The sequence below is a fragment of the Pteronotus mesoamericanus genome, unplaced genomic scaffold (assembly GCF_021234165.1).
Source record: "Pteronotus mesoamericanus isolate MK-2021 breed Mesoamerican mustached bat unplaced genomic scaffold, CSHL_Meso_final contig_269, whole genome shotgun sequence".
Lineage (NCBI taxonomy): Eukaryota > Metazoa > Chordata > Mammalia > Chiroptera > Mormoopidae > Pteronotus > Pteronotus mesoamericanus.
This window is the reverse complement of record NW_026555114.1, coordinates 202668-225588: the sequence shown is the minus strand read 5'-3', so window position 1 is coordinate 225588 and position 22921 is coordinate 202668. Positions and strand designations below refer to the sequence as shown.

At 36.2% G+C, this 22921-nt stretch overlaps 1 protein-coding gene across 2 annotated transcripts; it reads right to left on the bottom strand.

Moving 5' to 3' along the window:
* Positions 1-2111: 2111 nt before the first annotated feature.
* Positions 2112-22614, bottom strand: DDX52 (DExD-box helicase 52). 2 transcript variants are annotated; one of them, XM_054574829.1, is made up of 16 exons: positions 22506-22614; positions 21296-21494; positions 16783-16913; positions 15348-15533; positions 13795-13938; positions 12999-13110; positions 12100-12172; positions 11393-11596; positions 9903-9993; positions 7768-7890; positions 7495-7645; positions 7257-7332; positions 5882-5953; positions 5224-5316; positions 3931-4032; positions 2112-2585 (listed from the first exon to the last, which is right to left on the bottom strand). In XM_054574829.1, exons 1-16 carry the CDS (start codon positions 22590-22592, stop codon positions 2528-2530), a joined length of 1902 nt encoding a protein of 633 aa, XP_054430804.1. In that variant the 5' UTR covers positions 22593-22614; the 3' UTR covers positions 2112-2527. The 2 variants fall into 2 exon arrangements, with proteins under 2 accessions (XP_054430804.1, XP_054430805.1); XM_054574830.1 differs by lacking the exon at positions 3931-4032.
* Positions 22615-22921: the final 307 nt, after the last annotated feature.

Genomic DNA, 22921 nt, shown 5'->3' with positions numbered 1-22921 from the left:
TTAGGTGAAACTGATTTGTGTAGCAGATTACTTCCAGCCGATATAAAGGTGTTAAATTCAGTATTAATCCATTGACAAACTAAGGTGATTTTAGGTTTATGTAACCACTTTTATTTAAGGATGGGTGGTTATCCAGGAGAAAGTAATGAAGAAGAGGAAGTCAAGCCAAATGAAAGGAGTATATCAAGGATCACAGAATATGCGATATCTGCCTGGAATACTTTGTTATCAATCGGCAAGACTCAGCTCAGGATGTCAGCTTTCCATGACATTTCCAGTGTGGGTTAGATGCTCTCCTGTGATACTTGAGCCTCGTGGCCTACGTCTAACATAGCCATTGCCACATTATTTCTTTATCCCTAAACCCATATACTGGAAGGGCAAGGACTGTTATCAAGCCTTGTATTCCAAACGAAATGTTTGTTGTGAATTTACAACATATTTGGCACAGCGCTAGGTACGTATAACCTTGAGATAGTACTTCCCCCAATTTCACAAATGAAAAAACCAAAGCTCTGATAAATTACTTTTTTAAAGTCATACAGCTGGCAACTGGGTGGCAGCAACACATTTACCTTCAGAATATATAGAGCCTATAGAGCCAAGGATCTATACATTCTATTTGTACATATATAGTTAGAACAAAAAAAAAAATCACATGCTTGTATTTTTGGCACCTTGTCGTAATGAAACTCCATTTACATAAATTTTAAAGATGAACAATTTTTGTCTTATCTAAAATATCCTAGTTGGGATCTTGTCCTGACTCTCTAGAGTAATAAGCTATGAATAAAGGAAATGTTTAATTCAAATGCTGCTAAAAAAATGTTCTTATAGTATTGTAGCAGTGTTGAGAATAGTAAACTTTAACATGAATGTCGGGTGTCATTCTAAATATGTTACACATCTGATTTTTTTTGTTACATAAATTAACCATTTACTAAAGGATTACTTATTTTATTACATAAATTAACTCATTTATTAAAGGCTAGCGATGTTTCAAATTGCAGAGCTTCTACTGGTCTTTCAGTTCGTTCAGTCTTCTGATGGCAGACTTGACTGCGATGGCAGAAGTGCTGTTGTAGGTCCAAGCTACTGTTTTCATGCAGGAACCAGTGCCAGCTCCCCACGGCTCACCTCTTCATGTTGGTTTCGCCACAGGAGGAGCAAGGGTACTTGGCATGCTGGCTGATTTTGATTTACTTCACCATTTTCCTGAGGGAGGTGCCATTATGGGTCCCATGTTTACTGGCAATTCTGACCCTATGTGTGTTTAGCCATGTCACTTCAAACTAAATTGGAACCCAGAGAGGACTAAAGATGATTTTTTACTCTACTGTACAACTCTATCAATGGAGAAGAATCTGCTAGTCCTAAATAGTCTTTATCACTGTATAATCATAATCCTTTACCTTTGACTGAGACCTGCTTACAAAGTGGATGAAAGGCCATAACGCCTCAGGAAAAATAAGCTGTAAGAGAATGCAGCCAGAGGTGTATCAAGTAACAGGAACATTCTTCCTTATCAGGATAAAACATTTATCAGTTTTCAAGCAAAACCATCTTGAATGGAAGGACAGGAAAGAGCATGGTTAAATGATGAAAAATGAAAAGAGAGAGGCTGACCATAAGCTTGTAATTGCAACATTATAACAGGTAAAGTATGAGCTACCTTACCAACGAGATATAAGGATATTTAACAGACCAAAGAATTTAAAATCATAGAGAACCTGCCCTAAATGGTGTGGCTCAGTGGGTTGAATGTCGTCCTGCAGACGAAGAGTCACCAATTTAATTCCTGGTCAGAGCACATGCCTAGGTTGAGGACCAGGGGTGTGAGAGAGATCAGTGTTCCTCATGCACGTTGAAGTTTCTTTCCCTCTCTTTTCTACCTCCCTTTCTATCTAAAAGAAAAAATAAAACCTAAAACACGAGAGAACTTGAATAACCAGCCACAGAAGAGGCATCTCTTTGTTGTGGCTTACACCACAAAAGGCCATCAAGAAATTAAATAGTAAAGTAAAGAACAGGAGGTTTCTTCTTGGTAGACAGCTTCTGCTTCTTGTCCACTCAAACGACAAAAACAAAACAAAACAAAACACAAGGTCAGGGGAGGGACATTCAATCTCAAGTCTTTATTTTGAAAATTTAGTTCCAGATATCTCTCCATAAGGTATTTTCACACTTCCTTCACACCTGAAGGGAAAAATCCTTAACAGTTCACCACATTTGGGTGCTGTCATTTTTAGTGTAAGTTTTTGTTCTTCTATAAGAAGCATCTCTCTGGATTCAAAACACAGAAATGTTGATGAATGTTATTTTCATTGTGTAACCACTTAAAAGTCACTTATAAATTGAAATTTCACATCATGCACTGAAAGTTTATGATCATTTTTCACTAGTCCCATGTTCTCGTAGTTGATTTCAACTTCTGGCACAGGTGATTTTAAGATGAAGTATTCCATGAAAACAACATTCATGTTTAGATTATAAAATTACATTTTTGATACAGTTTTAAAAAAAAATTTTAACTTTTGTCTTCAGGGGCTACTTTCTTCTTGCTGTTCTCACCAGTGACCTTTTTCCTATGACAAGGAGAGTAAGGAAAGCTGAATCAGAAATTCTGTTGTATGTACTTTCCAAAAATCTACTAGTTTAATCAACATTGACTGAAACCTACTGTATAATCAAATATATGAGGCAAGAGGAGCACGAAGATGCATTTAGGTCTCTGCCCTTTAGAAACCCACAATCATCTAAGTGAGACAGAAAGGTCACAATAAACTGCACATTACACCATGGTATACAAGACAGATTCTGATCCTGACCTAAAAGTAAGAGTTAATACTGATTAAGTGTTAATACTGTTATGAGTGCCTTTTATGTTATCACCTTGGGTAATCTTCCTAACCTATGAAGAAGGTTCTACTGTTATCCTCATTTTACAGATGAGGAAAATGAAGCAGAGTGGCCGGACAACTTGCTGATCATCACACATTGGTAACGAATGTTAGACATGAATCCCAACAGTCTGATTTTAGGTGGGTGCCATCAACTAAATCTTAACACAGGAAAAAGAAACAAGTTTTGAGAAAATAATCAATGTTTGCCTACCACAGTACAGCAATGCAAAGTTCTCAAGTGTATATTAACTCATTTAATCCTCAGCCAACCCTGAGTGGCAGAGTGGGTATTATTTCCTTTCAGGTTGAGAACCTGGGCCTGAACATATGGACATAAGAGTTATCAACATAGAGGTATAAACTGAGGCTACAGGGGTGGACAGCATCCTTAAAGGAATATCCATCTTGGAAAACTAAGCTAGGGTCAGATCAGTTCTTGTTTGTAGGCTGTGTTGAGAAGTATGGCCTTTAAATATGAAGAAAATGAAGGGAGTGTCTTAAGGGTCTAAAGTGACAAAATTTACACCAAGTGTCCTCAAAGTTTTAGTGCAGCTTTAAGGTTGTTTCCTTTTTATTGAATTTATTGGGGTGACACTGGTTAACAAAACTATACAGGTTTCAGGTGCCCAAATTCCACAGCACATCATCTGTACACTGTATTGTATGTGTTCACTAGCCACAGCTTTAAGTTTTAATAACCTCATTAAGTATAAATGCTACAAAAAGACAAAAAATAACATTGAAAGTGTATGATTGCATTTGCAATCCTAGCTGTAAGATCACCCAAAGAACAAGGTTCTAATGCATGTACAACAGTTCTGATACAGCTCACCAAAAAGAAAAAAAATTTGACACATTAGGTTAGCCAAGCGCAGTGACTTTCTCTACCAATCCACCAGTCTAAAGTGTCACCCAGAAACTGCTGCCACAAAAAATTTAAAAACCTATTTACTAGATGGCTCAGGTGGTTGGTGTGTCACCCACACATCAAAAGATTGTGGGTTTGATCCCTGGTCAGGGCACATACCTAGGTTGTGAGTTCGACCCTTGGTTGGGGCGCATATGGAAGGCAACCAATCGATGTTTCTCACATCGATATCTCTCTCTCTCATTCTCCCTTCCTCTCTCTCTAAAAATCAAAAAACATATCCTCAGGTGAGGATTTAAGGAAAAAACCTATTAAGAACTCACAAAACTAAGTACAAACAAAATTAAAAGGATTACTCTTTCAAATTACATTTTTATAAATTTGTAGCATTTACTCTTCCCAGGTTATTAGAGCTTAAAATTGAACTGAAACTTTGGGACACTGTGTACTCTCTGTATACTTGAACTGAACATTATTTCCCATAGTTAATACAAAATGTCAGGTAAGACTCTTGCCCACTTAGAAGGGAAGTGCATTCCAGTTATCATGTCTTTGTTTACCTTGTTCCTTCTACATGCCTAAATTTTACCTATCCTTAAAGATTGTTCTCCTTCCTCGAAACTTTGTGACTATACTAATCCATAATGATTTTTCCCGTCTCTAGACTTCTATTTTATTTAATAAATTATTCTCTCTTTTTCTTTTGCATATTAACTTCAAGAAACAGGTCTCATTTTATCGTCATTTGTATAACCTACCACCATCAAGTACCTGGCAGAACAACGGACACTCAGTAAATGCCTACATTTCATATATATTATACATTAAGTGGTACTAGTAGAATTTGAAGAGTGTCAGTTTCCATAAATAGTAAAAACAGTACTGCTGTTCAGAATATATTAGCCTACTCCTATCAAAACATGTAGCTTCCTAGCAATACTGAGCAAAAAAAAAGGAGTCCTGTATGTATGCTAAAAAAATCTGTGACTTAAAACCCTCATTCACTTCAACAAAACTACTACAAATTTAACCAAGACATATTTTTTAGAGATTTTTCCACATAAGTCTAAGATTATATTGAAACCCTGCCCAGAAACAGAGAGCTTCAAGGAAAGCTTCATCAGTGTGTGCCCTAACTTTTGGCCTCAGTACGTTCTGAGGCCAGCTGTGTGGAGACGGTGGGCAGTGCAATTCTAATTCAGAGTGAACTGAAATCCTATTTTCAGAGGTGGAAGAAAAGCAGACTGTTAATAGAGAGATACAGAAAAATTCCAAGATTGAATCATCCAAGCTTCCAAATCACAGCCAACCTAAGATATATTACTTTTATTATATTCTACAACACACTGTAAACCTATTAATTCTATTTCTAAAAAACTTGTTCTAAGGGAAAAATGCCTACTATAACGATATAATGGAGTAAAACAGTTAACTTTCTCACCCCATACTTACCGTTTATCCTTAGCTTTTTCTAAGAAGTATTTTGGAGTTGTACTAATGCTTTCTCTTTGCAAAGGCTTCTTAATCATTTTTTTCTTTTGTTTGCTGCAAGTTACAAAGAGAGAAAAGAGTTAAGTGAATCTTAATTTAAAAACTAAATCTAACACTAGTTGTGATTCTTGACAACAAAATTCATTTTTTTAATCCACTTACTGGTTTATCCACACTGTACCCACTTTCTGTACTAGATTACCTAATAGCATTTGTAACACAAACGTATGAGAAATTCAATTTTTAAGAAGGCACTGATTGTGATTAAAATATGTCCTTTGTCAACCTTGTATCCTGTGCCAATACACATCGGAGTTTGATTTTGGCCAATTTACCACTTTTACCATTTTTAGGAACTAAAACAAAATCTAATTATATTTCACTCACATTGAATAATTTCTTTAAAAAAACTATAAATACTTAAAATTTCAAGGATGAAAAAACTAGCAAGGGAAGAATATACAATATTAACAAATATTTAAAAGGAAAATTTTTATCTTAAGATGTTTTAAAAGTAGTAGTATTGTTGGAACTATAATGTGTAAGAGTATGAAAGCAAGAATGTACAGGCAAAGAGAGAGAGAGAATGAGAGAAGGTCTGGTAAATTTAAAGTTGTACCTGAGTAGTTTCTGGAACCCTTTTATGTATTCTGGAACAGGACATCCCGCCTGCTGTATGACATTGGCAACGCTGAAAGAGGTTCCCATATGAATAAGATAAATGTGTATCTTATTGTGCTAATGTTTGTGAACTTAAACCCTCTGTACAAGAGGAACTAAAGCTATACAAACAAGAAAGTAATCCAGTAAAGTGTTTTGATATAATATCAATTATCACCAGCTATAATCACACTGGATTACTCAATGTCTGCTGGACTAAAATCAATGTTGATGAATAATTTTAGATAGCAGCTATTTCTGCTCAACATTTATTTCATCAAGCCTAAAAAGCTACTAAGGTCAAGCTTGGATTAAACATTGACTGAAGCCAGAGGCAAGCTTACATCTATTAAATGATAGTGCTCACTATGGGTTTGGCATTGTCTTAAGTTTTTCCTGTAGAGTAACTTACTCAATCTTCACAACAACCCTTTGTAGTAAGTACTATCATTACCCCCATTCCTCAGAGGGAAAACTGAGGTGCATAGTTACACTGATACGGGGGGGGGGGGTTATGAGATTCACACGTTTGGACTTACTGAGGAAACTTCAGGTGAATCTAGGCTGTTAGAATACATATTCTCCTACACATGCACATGTGAAAGTCTGCTCAAAGCAAAACCAAGGCTGACGGAGCCAAAAGTTCTGAAGTACAAATCAAAATCTTCACCAAAATGGATAAATTCAAATTACAAGGTGCCTTTGGCCATAAATCAATTACAATTGTTAGAAATGTGACATGTTACCAACTGTCGGCCTAAATTTTCTGTAGGCAGCCAAAATGTAGGAAACTCAGCTTCTATAGTAGTATCTATGCTGATGGCTAAGTTAAGACCCATGATTCTAAAAGTATATCCTATGTTACCCAGGCCTCAAGGGACTACAACTGAATAATATTAGAGTGTGTCACTGAAATAATTTTTCCTGGGACTAAATATAGAACTCCATCTTCCCCTAAGAGTAGTGAGAAGGATGCACTACAATAAGAGATACTTTTGATGGGGCTATAGAGACTCGAGGGTTAATTTTAAACTATTCACTCATTCAAAAACCTTAATATTACATTGTGAGTAATATCAACTGGTGGCTATTGGGAGAATTCCATGAGTTATTAAAATCTGACGATATTTGTTATTATTAAAAATAATAATGGAAGGGCAAAAACAAGGCCTTTTGATCATTCTTCCTTTTCTCATTGCTAAAATTTCATTGACTATTACTGTAACAGAATTTTGGAAAAAGCTCTTTTGTAGTTTATCTGTTAATTGTGTATATGTGTAAGACTAATGAATCAACATTGCAAGCTTAACACTAAGTTACTTTCCCTAATTTACCTTCTTAATAATGGTTTATCATCTTCAGTGAAAAATGTAACAGCTTTTCCTTTATGCCCTGCTCTTCCAGTTCGACCTAAGAGAAACCAGACCATTAAAAATCTTTTTTGGAGGAAAGGGACCTTTAAGATCCACATATAAAAGTCAGTGGGTTTTTCACAGCACTAAAAATGAGCACGGCTGCAGGGAACAGCAGAGGGGCTAGAACGGAGGAGCACGGGGTCAGAGGACAGCTCACCTATCCTGTGGATGTACTCCACCGAGCTCGTCGGGAAGTCATAGTTGATCACCAAGTTCACACCTTTGAAATCAATTCCTCTGGCTAGCAAGGCTGTACAAATAAGGACCCAGATTTTTCCTGCTCTGAAGCTGTGGACTGTGTTATCTCTCTGTTAATAAAATATGTATTAAATGTTTTTAGTACTACTCTAGGAATGGAAAAGAAGAACTTTATTAGTTTATGCCAATATTTTAAAACTTTATCATTTTGAAAGTATACATTTGATTTTACCTGTTCCTGCGTTCTGTCAGCATGAATAACATCCACATTAATACCTTCATATATGAGCTCATGAAAAAGTTCTTTAGCCCTTTCAATAGACTGAACAAAAACAAGAACTGGTGGACTGAAACCCTAAAAGAAAGGCAAAAATCAACACACATAACCCATAATTAAGAATATAAACTCAGTATTTCATATGATTTTAATTCATAGAAGAACTCAATTGAATTTAGTGTACTTCCATTGCTAACATTTCTAGGACCAGCAGTCTAAACTGCCTGTCTTCCATATCATCTCTTCTCTACAATGGGTTCTTTCCAACCAACTTGAACTGTACTCTCCATCTTGTAAATTCTCCATGTGTGAATTTGTCTTGTCTAATTTACCCCCTTCACCCTTCTACAGTGATGGATACACACTCCCTGAAGTCTGTTTAAAATGTAATGACTGTGTATTTAATTCACTGTCTACCCTAACTGTAGGTATTCCCCCAAAGCTTAGTTCTTGGTTCTCTGTTCTCTCAATGTAATATTTATCTTATTAAGTTAAAATCTCAGTTATAAACTACCACCTCTAAGCAAATGATTTTTACATTCATATCATACCAGGCCTCTTTCTAAACCAGCTCTGTATATTTTCAACTGTCCATGTTATGGCTTAACCTCTTTATTTTGGGTCACACACCCTTTTCAAAATCTAATGAAAGCTATGAAGCTTTCTAATAAGCAGCCACACGTTTACAAAAAAACCTAACATAATTTTAGAGGGTTCACAAACCTCCTGAAGTTCACACATGACAAAAAAATACCTGGTGTACAACCCTATGTATCTGTGAAAAACTTTAATTTCCTATTGTCAAATGATATCCTTAAGAATATTTTTAAAACACATAGTATTTATTATGTGCCAACCACTATTATAAGTACTACATTTGTTTTAACTCACTAATGCTAAAACAACTCTAAGAGGTAGATATTATTATCCCCATTTTACAGATGAGGAAACTGTGGAAGAGAGGTTAATTTGACTAGAGCCAGGATTCCAATCCAGGTAGTCTGGCCCCAGAGCATGCTCTTAACCACTTCTGCCATCACCAGGTACTTGCAAACACCTTTTCTTTTCATCCTCCAACTACTGGTAACACTCCACCACTAAGGCTGTTACCTTCATTTATCTCCTCCTTATGTCTGACCAGCCTAATCTAATAGCCTATTAATTTGGTTTCTTTACTTTCAGTCTCTTTCCAATACAATCCATCCTATATACCATTGTTTAATTTTCCTTAAAAATTATGCGGTCACATTCTTCAACAATGTTCCGTGGTTTCTTTTAACTTGACCCCAACTATCCTGTCCAAACTGACTGTCTTTAATTCCTACCATAAACTCTCTCCGCAGTCTCCAAACACATTCACTGTGTTCGCCTCCACCTCTGAGACTTTACTACAGCTGCGCATCCTGCCACCAACACTGCCCCCCACTCACTTTTTAATCCCCCAAATCCTTCATGGCCCAGATTAGTAGCGTTTCCTCTACAAGACTTTCTCCAACCAATTCAACTTACCCTGATGGCCCCTTATGACTATATGAATGTTTAAGAAAAACACTCTAAAGCCTTTTATGGCACTTTACCACAAACTATCTTACACAAGTGTATTTATTTTAGCCCCTAAAAAAGACTAAGTTCTAGGGGCAGCGCTTAGGATTTATATTTCTTTTATTACTCTCCCCCTCCCCCCACCTCTTCAGTACTTAACCTTTTAACTATGGCTTCTACTCAGTATTTACTCAAGGGGTACAAACAGAAAAACCTAGTCATTGTCCTACTCATTCTACAATGCCCCAGTTCAGTAAGGAACCAGCAGAAGGATGGGGGGACGCAGGGAGCACATATACATGTAGATGTGGAAAAAGGCTTTCAGGGCATCGGGCAGGTCTTCTCCTAGCCTACCCTGAGCTGTGGATAGAAAGCTTACTATATCCTAATAGTTGAGCCTCGCCACCTTGGGACAAGAGCTGGCCCACTGTCCTTAACTATGTACCACTGGATTCTTAAACATGATGCAGGAATAGAGCTCAGCCTCTCACCAAAACATTAAGCCTTAGTGAACTTTATCAATATTCAAGACTGTTTTCCAAACATACCTTTTTAATAAGTTCTCTCATGGCTAGAAGTTTTCCAGTCTCAGACCCAACAAACAGAAGCTCTTGTTCTACAGTCTCTACTGCAGAATTCCTGAGAAGAAAAGATATCTTATAGTTTGCAAGAGCCAATTTTTGCTTCCCCGCCCCCCTCCAAAATTCTAAATAAATGAAAAAAATTGACACAAGACTCCAAAAGAACGAACTTTTCCATTGTCAATATGAGTACTTAATTATATATACTTAACCTAAAGTTATTTTTTAAAAGTTTTATTGTAGTTATAAAAATATTATCAAGAAAATTTGAAAAACATAGCCCTGGCAAAGTGGCTCACTTGGTTGGAGTGTCATCTTGTATACCAAAAGGCTGTGGATTCTATCCCTGATCTGGGTGTGTACCGGAGGCAACCAATTGATGTTTCCTTTCTCACAATGATGTTTCTTTGTCTCTCTCTCTCTCTCCTCCCCACCCCCTTCCCTTCCTCTTTCTCTAAAATCAATAAACATATCCTCAGGAGAAGATTTAAAAAAACTTTTTTTTTAAAGTTTGAAAAATATAGAAAAGGTAAACAATAAAATAAATTGCCAAAATTCTCCCATTTTATAATATACTTTGACATTTTTTTGTGCTCTAGTCATAAACTTTCACGTCTAATTTACTTAAAAAATCTTTCCAAAAGTAAAATTATTTGTTAAAATAATTAGAACGTTTTCAAGGTTGTTATCACAGGTAGCTAGATTTTTTCTTTTTTATTAATTTTTTTCTTACTGATTAGCAGGGTTTATTTACAGACAGACATTGGGACTGAGTCTTTATTAATGCTCCATAAGCTGCCGCAATACATTATACTATGTCATATATATTTTTCCATTTTTGTTGTCTGCTCTCATAATTAGTTATGGTGAGTTGGTTCTATTTCCTTTTTCTACAAAAGAATTATGTTTAAAGTAGACAGGGTATTTTTTATTCTTCCATTTGGCTTCGTTTTTACTTAATATGGTATTATAAGTACTTTTTCAAATAGCTACAGTCTTCATACTTATCATTCCATGGGTTGTATAATATTCTATAAAGTGGCAATAACCAAACTTCCAAAAACTTTTTTCTACCATTGAACATTCATTTAGCATAAAATGCTCCCCAAAATATTTTTAAAAGGAATTATAAATCAAGCTGCCCACTAACATCAGCTTCCTTCTCTCTGGTCCTACTTAGTTAAGTCAGCAAAGAAATTAAATCTTCTGGGTGGCAACAGAACTCATGCTATACTCTGTGGATGGGAAAATCAACTAAAAGCATGATGATGGGAATAGTAACATGACAACGTCCCCCTGGATTATTCTAAAATAGAAAACCCTTAATTTTGACTTTAAAGAATACATTTCTTTCAGTAAAATTGTCTATTATGAATCTTAGGCCAAACAACCTATCTTCTTGAGTCTAAAAAAATGACTTGAGTCTAAGAAACAGTGGGATAATGCAGAACAATTACCTTGCTCCAATGGACACAGTAATGACATTGTCCAGGTTGAGTTTGCACCACTGCTCAACATCATATGCAAAAGTTGCACTGAACATAGCTCTTCTGACCTTGTGGGATGTGCAGGCCAGGAAAATAGAAGCCAGCTGGTCTCTGAACCCAGTTTTGCCATCTTCAAACAGTTTATCTGATTCATCTACTATCAGCCATTCAACACTAAGCAATAACAAAACAACTTGTGGGTATTAAACGGGAAAACAGACATTTCACTAAAATATGAAGACACATGAAGAAGTCAAACCATAATGCTGCTTCTCATACCAACATACCATATGACAAAAAGGTACAAGAAAAATAAGGAGGAAAAAAGTAAAAATAAGATAAGTTAATATACCTATTCCATGAGCCTTAAAGATATAAGGTTCCATTAACAACACCAAAGCTTCACATAAACCTTATAAGCTCCACCACCATTGCTGAAAGACATGAAAAAGTCCAAGGGGATTCTGTGCTAAATGCTTATCAGAATCTGTAATTTTCTTCCAGACCAGAGAGTTATTTTTCTATGAGTTTAATTAAAACGGTCATTCTCAGCACCAACACTTACTAAAAGCTGGCAGGCAGCAAGCTCCAAAGGGCAACAATATAAGCAACTGAGGACAATATATAATCAACTAAATGAAAAACACACATAAAAGACATTAAAATATCATCTGTACCTTGTTAAGTCTATTCCTGGAGGATCTTGCTTCAATAAATAGATTAGTCGATTTGGAGTAGTCACAAGAATATCTATAGGAAAAACAAATGGTATAAACTGCAAAGACAAGTTTCATTTCTTGGACTAGAGAATTAAGCCTCCTGAGTTTCAGTCAATAACCTGAAGTGGGGAGAAGAGGGAGTGATTATACTCACTACACCAACAACACAAAAGTTCTTCCCTGTCAGTAAGCTACCCTACATACTGAATTTGTTTTTTTAATCATCATAGCACAAACTAGTATACCCTTTATTTATTATTACATTTGATCTGTTTTTTTCAGCTTCTAAGAGGCAAGGACACCATAATCCAGCAGTTTGATTTTCAAACTTTTTTTTCCAAAGAAAATCCTTTTTAAAATGAAATTTTATTCAGAAGCTCAAGATAAAAGACAGGTAAAAGCAGATTCTCTGGCTGATAGGGAAGAGATGTAAGCTATTCTGGTCTGAAGAGTATTTATTTCCATGGCATTTAGTATAAAGGAGGTTTCTTAATCTCATTACATTGACATTTTTGGGCCAGACAACTCTTTCAATGTAGAGGTCTGTCCTGTACACTGTTGGATGTTAAAGAGCATCCCTGGCTTGTGCCCACTATAGATTAGTAGCACCATCTCCAAATATTACCAAATGTCCCTGGAGGGTGAGGTGGGTAGAGGGCAAAATTGCCTTTGGTGGAGAACCACCAGTATACATTTATATAGCTGCTGGCTTGGAGTGGGGAGATCTCTTTCAGCTTCTCTAAAAATCAAACTAAGGATATGCATGACTACACTTTAAGAACACTTAGGTGTCAATTGGGATATTTGTAATTTCTAAATCCTCTTCATGCTCTACATCTCAAGCATGAATCCCTTACCAAATTTCTTAGATGATTTTGGTCCAAATTTCTTGGCTGCAACTGCTGCTTTGTGGATCATGTGTATCCTGAATCCTGTTCCCTCAGATATTTTTACTAACTCTCGGTGAATCTAAAACAGAAAATGATAAAAAAACATTAGCTGCTAAAATAGTTGGATATGATATATAGTCTTTTACATTATTAACAAAATAAATCCTTTACCACTCCATAAATATCTGAGGTTAAACCTGAAAAATGTGTAGATTAACCTGGAATCTCAGCAGTTTGGAACTCCAATGCCTTGTAAGATTCAGTAGTTTCTTTGGATCTAGTAAACCAGTTCTGAGAGATAAAACCAAACTCTTCAATCTGTTATGTATTGTTTTTAGAATACAATACTATTATAATATTATAAAACTATTTCATACTTGGCATGTAGTTTACATTAAGTACATTGGACAGTGGAGTAAATGATTGTACAGTTTTCTCAAAAACTTAGATGAGTTAGATGAGTTTTCATTTTTCTAGGTGAGAAAAATAAATTTAAGAGCAACTATGTATTATAGTAGCCCTTTAACTTCAAGGCTCTTATCAGAGGATTCACCAAAAAGATACAAATGTTAATTTTTTTAGAAAATCTTTCGAAAGATTTGCCCATATGCATTAACATACTAGAAATGTGCTCTGCACAGAATACTTGACCGTGACAAAAGACACAGGCCTTACTCTTTCGAGACCATTTTTTTACCCCCAAATAAGCAAGATGACTGAAGCAAACACCAGCCACATCCTCTTTAGAAGCTGCAAGTCATACCTGGCTGGCAAGCTCTCGTGTTGGTGATATAATCAGGGCTCTGAAGCCTTTGTTTGCAGGTTGTTTCAGGTGCATTAAAATGGGAATGCTAAAAGCCAAGGTCTTTCCAGAGCCAGTAGGAGCAGAAGCCAGAAGTTCTCGACCCTAAAAACAGAGCATATTAAATACAAGGAGAAGTACATAAATTTTTCAGAGCCTGGTCAAATGATGCTACCGGCCATATAAATAACAAATAAAACTACACGTGATAAATCCAATCATTCCTGTTCTCATCACCCTTCTACCTTCTCCCATACTTGCTTCTCTAACCTTTGCCACCCCTGACACTACCACCCCAATGGAGCTTCTGAATGAGCACTGCTGCCAACACCCATTTGAACTGGGGAAAGAATGTGGATAACTAAAATCCAAAGATAACTCACAACCTCGATTATTTCCATTATTTCAATTGTTCTTTGCCACTAAACTCTTTATCAAAGCAAAATTACAAAAGCGACTTTTTGTCCTGATACGTGTACTGCTCAGTCCCTGGGGAAGATTTTAATAAGTAACAAAATGGCTGGGGGAAAAAAGAAGTGGTGACAGAATGGAAGCAGATTTACTTTGAGTCAACGGCATCATTCAAATGTGCTTTCACTTCAGTCCCCAAAGAGCATGGAAAGGACCAGCACGGTGTCCTATGACCACCAGAACTAAAGGCCACCCCGACTGTGGAAGGAAAAAAGTCACTTTGCACCACCACAAAAAGAAACCTTAGAAAACGTTATTTCCAAAAATCTAGGTTAACCCACACATCTACCAATAGGTGGATATGCAAATCATGATACACTGAACACAGTGAAAGAAACCAGCAATGAAAGAATAAATAATGAACTATTCCACTTATCTGACATTCTAGAAGAGGCAGATGTAATAAATGGGAATAGAAATCAGAACAGTAGTTACTTCCAGGCAGGGGTGGGGTGAGGACAGAATGGAGAGGGCACAGGAGGATTTTCTGGGATAACAGAAATGTTATACATCTTCATTGGGGTGATGGTCACATAGGGTATGCATCATTCAAACTCATTAAACTGTGCACTTAAAATCTATGTATTTCATTGTATATAAAGTATACATCAATAATAAAAAGTATTGGGGAAAAAAGTCAGGTTAGTACAAAAATTCTGTATTCCTGAAATAGTTCCTGGGAATTATAAACTGAATCATGGATGAATAAACATGACATAGTCCCTATCCTCAGAGTGTTTACACTCTTGTAAAAGGAAAAGATAATTAGTGCAAATACAGAGCAAAGTGTAAGATAAATGTGGCAAGAAAAAGAACACATTAAATACCATAGAGACTTGGGTGGTAGAAGAGAAAGATCACATCTAGCTGTAGTGATCAAGGCCGGTTTTATAAAGGCACAGGCACTGGAGATGGACTTTAAAAGCAAGGTAAGGATTTCAACAGGGGCAAGAGATAGGGTAGAAAGAAAGAGTTCAAACACAGAGAAAAGGATAAGCAAACACAGGGAAGAAGGTTAGAGGCATTCTAGAGCTCTTACTCACATGCAGCATAACTGGAATAGCTTGCATTTGGATTGGCGTAGGTGTCTGGAAGCCTGCATCTAGAATGTTCTGAAGCAGTCGAGAACTGATTTTGTATTCCTGTTCAAGTTGCTGAAATGTAGCAATTGGGTCAGGAAGATCAGTGCCTTGGATGTGAATTTTGTGTTTATTCCTCAAGAAGTTTATCTGAAAAGCAAAATAAAGGGGTCACCATGGATATGGTCAAAAATACTGTCAGTTGTTATAAAAGTCTAAGATAAACTTTAACAGTATATGACATTTTTTGGTTAAATTCCAAGCCCCTAAAGAGACAAACATTGGGTACACTTGATGTCCTTTCATAGACGAAAGGCCTTCATAAGAATGAAACCTGTCCACCCATGCTTTCGTCACGTGAATGTCAATGTTATGCGTTATTCATGTTAGTGTGCTACTGTCATAACTTATCTTATATAAACTTTTAGAAAGTAGGCTTTGCATCCATCTGTTTTCTTTATATGGCACTTAGCATACAAGTGCCAGTGCTTTCTGAAGATTTACCCTAAACTCTACTTATTAAACTGAGTCCCAAAAGTGGTATTGATTTGGTCTGTGAAATTCCCATTCTCTGATTAAGAGACAGCCAAATTCTGCATTCTGGGTTACTGAAGTAAGCTGAACAGTATTCTCCGTGTGCAAGAGACATGACAACAGCTTATTTGTTGTTTCTTCTGCGTTCTACTCCCCCTAGTTCCAAGTTATAAAATAGGTTTCTTGCCCTGCTGGTGTGGCTCAGTTGGTTGGAGCTTCATCCTATAAACTCAAAGGTTGCAGGTCCAATTTCAGGCCAGGGCACATGCCGTAGTTTGTGGGATTAGTCCCCAGTTGGTTGGTGCGCAGATGAGAAGCAACTGATCAATGTTTCTCTCTCATAGCAATGTTTCTCCCCCTTTCTTCCTCTTTCTAAGTATGTTCTCAGGTGAGGATTACAAAAATGAATAAAAAGTAAAATAAAGTAAAATAAAGTAAAACAAAGTAAAATAAAATAAAATAAAATAAAATAAAATAAAATCAGTTTCTTGAGAATTCTAACTCTCAAATCCCTGTCAAAGGACATCCTCCTAAACCAGTGAGCTTAACATAGAGGAGAAGAGGGGGCCAATTTTATATTCATCAAAAGAGATTAAGAAATTTTAAAAATGTAATTCTATATACATTATCAATCTTAAAACCTAAATAGGTCAAGAATTATATATTTACTGACTTGTTCAAGTTTCAAAACTTTAAACTTAAAAAAATGTTCAACCACAGCATAATTTAAGTTTTCATTAAAGTAAAATACAAACTAATTCATCTTCTATCTTAACAAAACCATATGCACTTTTACCAACAGAATAACCCAAGGACAGTGAAAAATTTAGTAGGTCAGAAATTGGGGCTAAGGTATTTCTCTAACCTTTTCTTTTCTGATATTCTCCAACTTCCCTGAAGTTAGTTTATTTTCTCTTTTAATTTTGTTATCTTCAATCTTTGCTTCCACAGATGATATCCACTGTATAGTAGAATCTTCTTCTTCTGAAGTAATCTCTAAAATATATATTTTTTAAATTAAAAGATTTTAAGTGCAACATTCTAGGGTATAGCAAAAAGGTCATCCCTTAATATTCAACAAAAGAAGAGCGCTAGCTATTGCAACTAGATAAAAGAAAGTGACAGAAAGAATAAAAATTGGAAAAGTAGACCAGGTTCTATATTGGTAAAATCAGAGCTTTGAAGCTCATTCTCTTCCTTTTGTTAGTTGTTTCAGCTGTGTAATATGTAGATGACTGTATACTTGAAAACAAGAGATTAATTAAAAAACTTAAATAGGGGTTTCAATGATGCAATCAGCTAGAAAATAAATATGACGTAAGAGGTATCACTTATAATAACAATGAACACAATATTAATAGCTAGTCAATATAATAAAGATAGCAACTCTCACTAAATCTATAAATAACATTAGTGTAATGAGAAGTAATGACAGAATTGTTTTGGTAACTGGACTAGCTAACTTTAAAGTTTATATGGGAAAGTAAGTATGTAAAATAACCTAAAAATCTCTAAGAAAAGTAATGAGCTTTTGGAATTTCTTTTTAACTTTTTTCAACTTGACTGAAGTTCAAAAGACATACAACATATTTAAAGTACACAATTTGAGGAGTTTTGACACATGTATACACCTGTTAAACCATCACCACATTAAGGGTTATTTCCATCACCCCCCCCCCCCAAATATCCTGTGGCCCCTTGTAATGCATTGCTCCACTGCTAAGCAACAACCTATCTGCTTTTTGTCACTGTAGATTTGACTGCTTTGTCTGGAATTTTATAAAAATGAAATCATGTAGTATATACTAAATTTAGTCTGGCTTCTTTCACTCAAACTGGTTAATTTTAGATCCATGTTGGACCATGCATTAATAATTCTTTTAATAATTTAATTAATTACATAATAAATTATATAATTAAATAACTTATATAATTAAATTAAATTATATAATAAATATAAAATAATTAAAGTATTAATAAACTTTTAATTTAGAGGTAGAATTCCACCATAGGAATACACAATTTGTTTATCTTTCGCCTGTTGAACATTTGCATCGTTTCCAATTTTTGGCTACTGAAAATAAAACCTATATGAACACCTGTATACACGTCTTTGTGAGGACTCAGGTTTTCCTTTCTCTTGAGTAAATTCTAGGAGTTGAATAGGTGGGTATATGTTTAATTAAAAAACAAACAAACAGTTCTTTGTCAATTTATACCAACAAAGACTACTGGAATTTTAATTAGGTTTGCACTGATTCTACAGATCACTTTAGGGGTCTTCCCAATCAATAAACATAGTATGCTACACCACCCCACTGAATTTTGTAAGATGTTATAAGGCCACAGTAACTAAAATAAGCTGGAATTGGTGTATAGATACAGAAATATAAATCAATGAAATAGAAGAGAGCCCAGAGACAGACTCAAATATACAACAGTCCCCCCAAACCCAAAGAGGATATGTTTGAAGGCCCCCTGTGGATGTCTGAAATGATAGATAGTACCAAATACCACATATACTGTTTTTTCCTATACATACATACCTATAATAAAATTTAATTTATAAATTAGGGACAGTAAGAGATTAACAACAATAGCTAATAATAAAATAGAACAATCACAACACTATACTGTAATAAAAGTTACATGAATGTGGTTTCTTCCTCACTCAAAATATCTGGAATTTTCTACTTAATATAATATCTTTGGACCGCAGTTGACAGCAGGTAACTGAAAGAGTGGAAAGCAAAACCACAAATAAGGGAGACTATTATATATGGAAAATAATTTTAAAATAAAAGTTGCATTTGAATCCAATAGGGAAAAGATGGATTATCAATATATTAGAACTAGCTAGCCATCTGGAAAAAATTAAGTCAGTTCCCTGTTCACTACTTATAACACATAAAATCCCAGAGGGTCAAAGATTTCAATACAACAAAATCAAACTATACATAAGAAAACACAGGTGAATTTTGAAAAAATAAATTTACCATAAAGGAAAAGATAAATTTAATACATAAAATGGAAAAGAGATAAAGAAAATGTGACACATGGCAAACTAGAAAACATCACTTGTAAATATAATATGCTAAACACAGCATAGTAAATTAAGAAGAAACAAATGAACAATCTAATAGAAAAAAGGTGCAAAAACTTAAGGAGACAAATTTTCCAAAATAGGAAACTCATATACTGGTGGTGGACATCACAAAATAGAATAACTTTTTTTTTATTAATTCTCACCTGAGGACATTTTTTTTCATTGCTTTTAAAAAGGAAGGAAGGGAGAGAGAGAAACATCGATGCGAGAAAGAAGCATGGATCGGTTACCTTCTCATATGCACCTGGACCAGGGATCCTATGCACCCAGACCTGGGATCAGACCCGCAATCCAGATACGTGCCCTGACCAGGAATCCAACCCAAGAACTTTCCATTACGAGACGATGCTCCAAGAAACTGAGCCACACTGGCCAGGGCTAGAATAACTTTTTTACAAAAATTAAAATTATGCTCTCTTTTATGAGACAGCTAGCATTAACAGACCCAAATCACTACTAATCCACAAGATACTTAATTTTCCAATTAAAACTAGATGTCTATAGATAGTTGTTGCTATATGGTTGTAGTACATATCTGGGTGTTTTTGATTACCTAACATTTGAATCCTTTTCCTAAGCTTGTGGCAGGTCTATTTTTTTCAACTAATCTTGGTAGAAAGCTTTATTAAACTTCTGCACTTCCAGGGAAGTAAAATGACATTTATTACAACACCGTTAAGAGCAGAAGAGAGAAAACAAACTACATGTCCATCACAAAAGAACTTGTTAAATCAATTATGGAATGTAAAATGGGACACTACACTGTGTTAAAACAATTAACTTCCTACTGATTCCAAACAATCTCCAAGATACACTGTTCTTTAATGGTGGGGTGGGGGGCGGCAGGAAGGTTCAGAACGGAACAGCATATAGAGTATGCTATCATTCATGTATTTAAAGGGAGGCATAAATACACGAGACTAGGATTATGTCTACAAAAATACATAAGAAACTGATTAACAATGGTTGCCTCTGGAGAAATAGGGGACTAGACCTAAAAGAATGGGAAGAAAATTTAGTTTTCACCATAGTATAACATTTTAAAACCATGTATAAATATTTATTAAAAAAGATAAATGGCAAGAAAAATTAATAGACATAAAGACAAAGATAAATATCCTAGAGTACAGGAAAAAAAAACCCTGTGAAAAATATGCACAGTAAGAACAAATTCACAGAAGTTGAAATATAAATATGCAGTAAAGCACATGAAAAGATGCTCAACCTCATCAGTCATCAAGAAAATATAAATAAAAAAGTTTCACTCATTAGACTGCAAAAAACTTAAGACCAACAGTATCCAGCATTGACATGGTGTGAGAAGTCATTCTGCAGTACCTGCTCAAAGAAATAAGTGTTCATACCCTTCACCCAGTGCCTCCACCTCTGGGATGCTAATGACAGAAATAACAGCACCTGTACAAAATTGTGTGTGTGTCTGTGTGTGTGTGTGTGTGTGTGTGTAAAAAACAGTCTGTCCGGAAAAAGTCCAGCCATTGTTAACATTAACAAGAATGGTTTGCACAACATCGATGTAACCTGGCAGCCAAGGAGAGTAGACTGGAAGGCACATGCTTGAACAATGACGACTTCACTGTACTAGGCAGCCAGGGTGGCAGACGCTATTGAGTAAACACGTGTACTATATGGTCATCACATTCAAAATGACTCAGCATTAAGCTTTAATATTCCTCTGCAGAAACTATTTGGATGATTCAGAAGGCCACAGCTATGGGCAACTGGTGATTGGCAGCTTCATCACAACAATGCAGCCACTCGTGCATCATGTTATGCAGTTTTTTAGCGAAATATCAAATCACCCAGGTGACTCAGCCCCCTACGCCCAGATTTGGCATCCTGTAACTTTTGGCTTTTCCAAAAATTAAAATTACTTTTGAAAGGGAACAGATTTCAGACTCTCAATGAGATTCAGGAAAAAAAGACAAGGCAGCTGATGGCGCCTGGGAGAACTGTGTGAGGTCCCAGGGCGCCTACTTTAAAGAGTACTGATAGGTCACTGTCTTATGTACAATGTTTCTTGTATCTTCTTCAATAAATGTCTTATTTTTCATATTACATGGCTGGCTACCTTCAGGACAGAAAATATATATGTATCTTTATTGTGGTCATATTTATAATAAATACCTGGAAGCAACCTGAATGCTATCAACTGACAAATAACTGTACTGTTTGACTTGTAACCATAAGCTTGTGTTATTTTTGTAACTGAAAAAAGTTAAATAAAGAGAAAAGACAGAAATTAAGTACTAACCTAAAGTCATTCTCTTCCTCTTTTTCTTGTTCTGCTCCCTCTTCCTTTCAGTTGGGTTCTCTTCTTTCTTTTCTTCATCTTGGAGCTCCTGGTGAGTTCTTGATTCTCCACACTCACCTGTAACAGACTTCTTGTTTCCAAAAAAGTCCAGTCTCTGCAGCACGTCCGAAGAATCGAAGTCATATTTCCTTTTTCCTATCTAAAACCCCAAAAATGAAAAGTGAAATCTACGGACTGGCATTGCTTTCACCCAAGCAATACTGGCAGTAAAGAAATAGGTTCATTGACTCCCTATCTTTTTTATGCTTTCACCAAATATGTGTTGCACTAACAACTGTGTTTGGGCAAATGAATCCAAGATGATACCTTTTCTGACTTTGTAACAGTAATAATAATCAATAGCCACAAACACATATGTTTATCGGCATACTTCTAAACATGTGTCTATATTATTTCATCCTTCAACAACACTATGAGGTAAACAGCAATATTACAAATGAGAAAATCGAGGCATGAAGGAGGTTAAGCAACTTGATCTGGACCCAAATAATTTAGCTCCAGAGTTCAAACTCTTTAACAATTACACTACACCGCCAGTCAAAGAAACATACGTGTCTCACACACTCACCCAACGTCCCTAGTCCCAATGCCGAGGTTGACATTGAAGATTTTCCATAAATGGGCTCCAACTACTCCCAATTTCCCACCCCACTACTTCCCTATGTAAAACCGCTCATTTAAAAAGCTCTCTTTTCATTGGTTAATTAATACGCCACGGGATTGCGGGATTAAAATGAGCCATGCCAAATTAGATGCATGCTGAGACAAACCCGGGTAGACTAAACAATCTGTTCTCTCCATTTTGAGTTTTTTTCTGTTTTCAAAACTCTTTTCCACTAGTTTCGGGAAAAAAGGTTACTTTTGAAAGAAGGATTCCAACTGTACTTTAAATAAACTAAGAAGGTGGGAGCAGGGGGGAGCGTCTCCTGACCAGGCCCTAGTAAGTCAACAAAAGGATGGGAAGCGAGTTAATTCAGAATGCCGAAATTGACCAGGTAGGTTTGCGGGTACACTAAACGCCAAAGGAGGGGGAAATGTCCCCCAGCCTGGCCACGGGGTCCCCTAGGGCAGGCTTCCCCAGCAACCAGTTCATTCCCCGCCTCCTGCTCCTTCTCAGTTACTCCGGCTTCTGTCCGCCAGTGCATAGTACCTGGAATCGGGCTGCGTCCGCGGAGAAGCGTCTCACATCGAATTTGGCTCCCGCGCCGAGCCGGCGAAAGAGATCGTGCGTATCCATCTTTACCCAGAAAGCTCCGCGGTCCCACGGAGCTTGCGCAGAGTACTTCTCCCACGAGGTCTCCAACTGGGCCGTGGGCGGAAGTGGCTCTCGGGGGCGGGGTGGGGCGGAGCCTGGCGGCTGTGAGCGACTAGTTCGTTGTGTCTGGTAGTCCCTTTGCATCTTTATTTGTTGTATAGTCCGTAGTATTTATTTGGTTCGTTTAAAAAAAATTATCGAGTCTCTTATGCAGAACACTGTTTTAGACTTTCAGGAATACTTTGGTGAACCACATCAAGATCCTCAATTCAGGAAACTTAACATTTTGGTGGGAACAGAAGATACTGTTA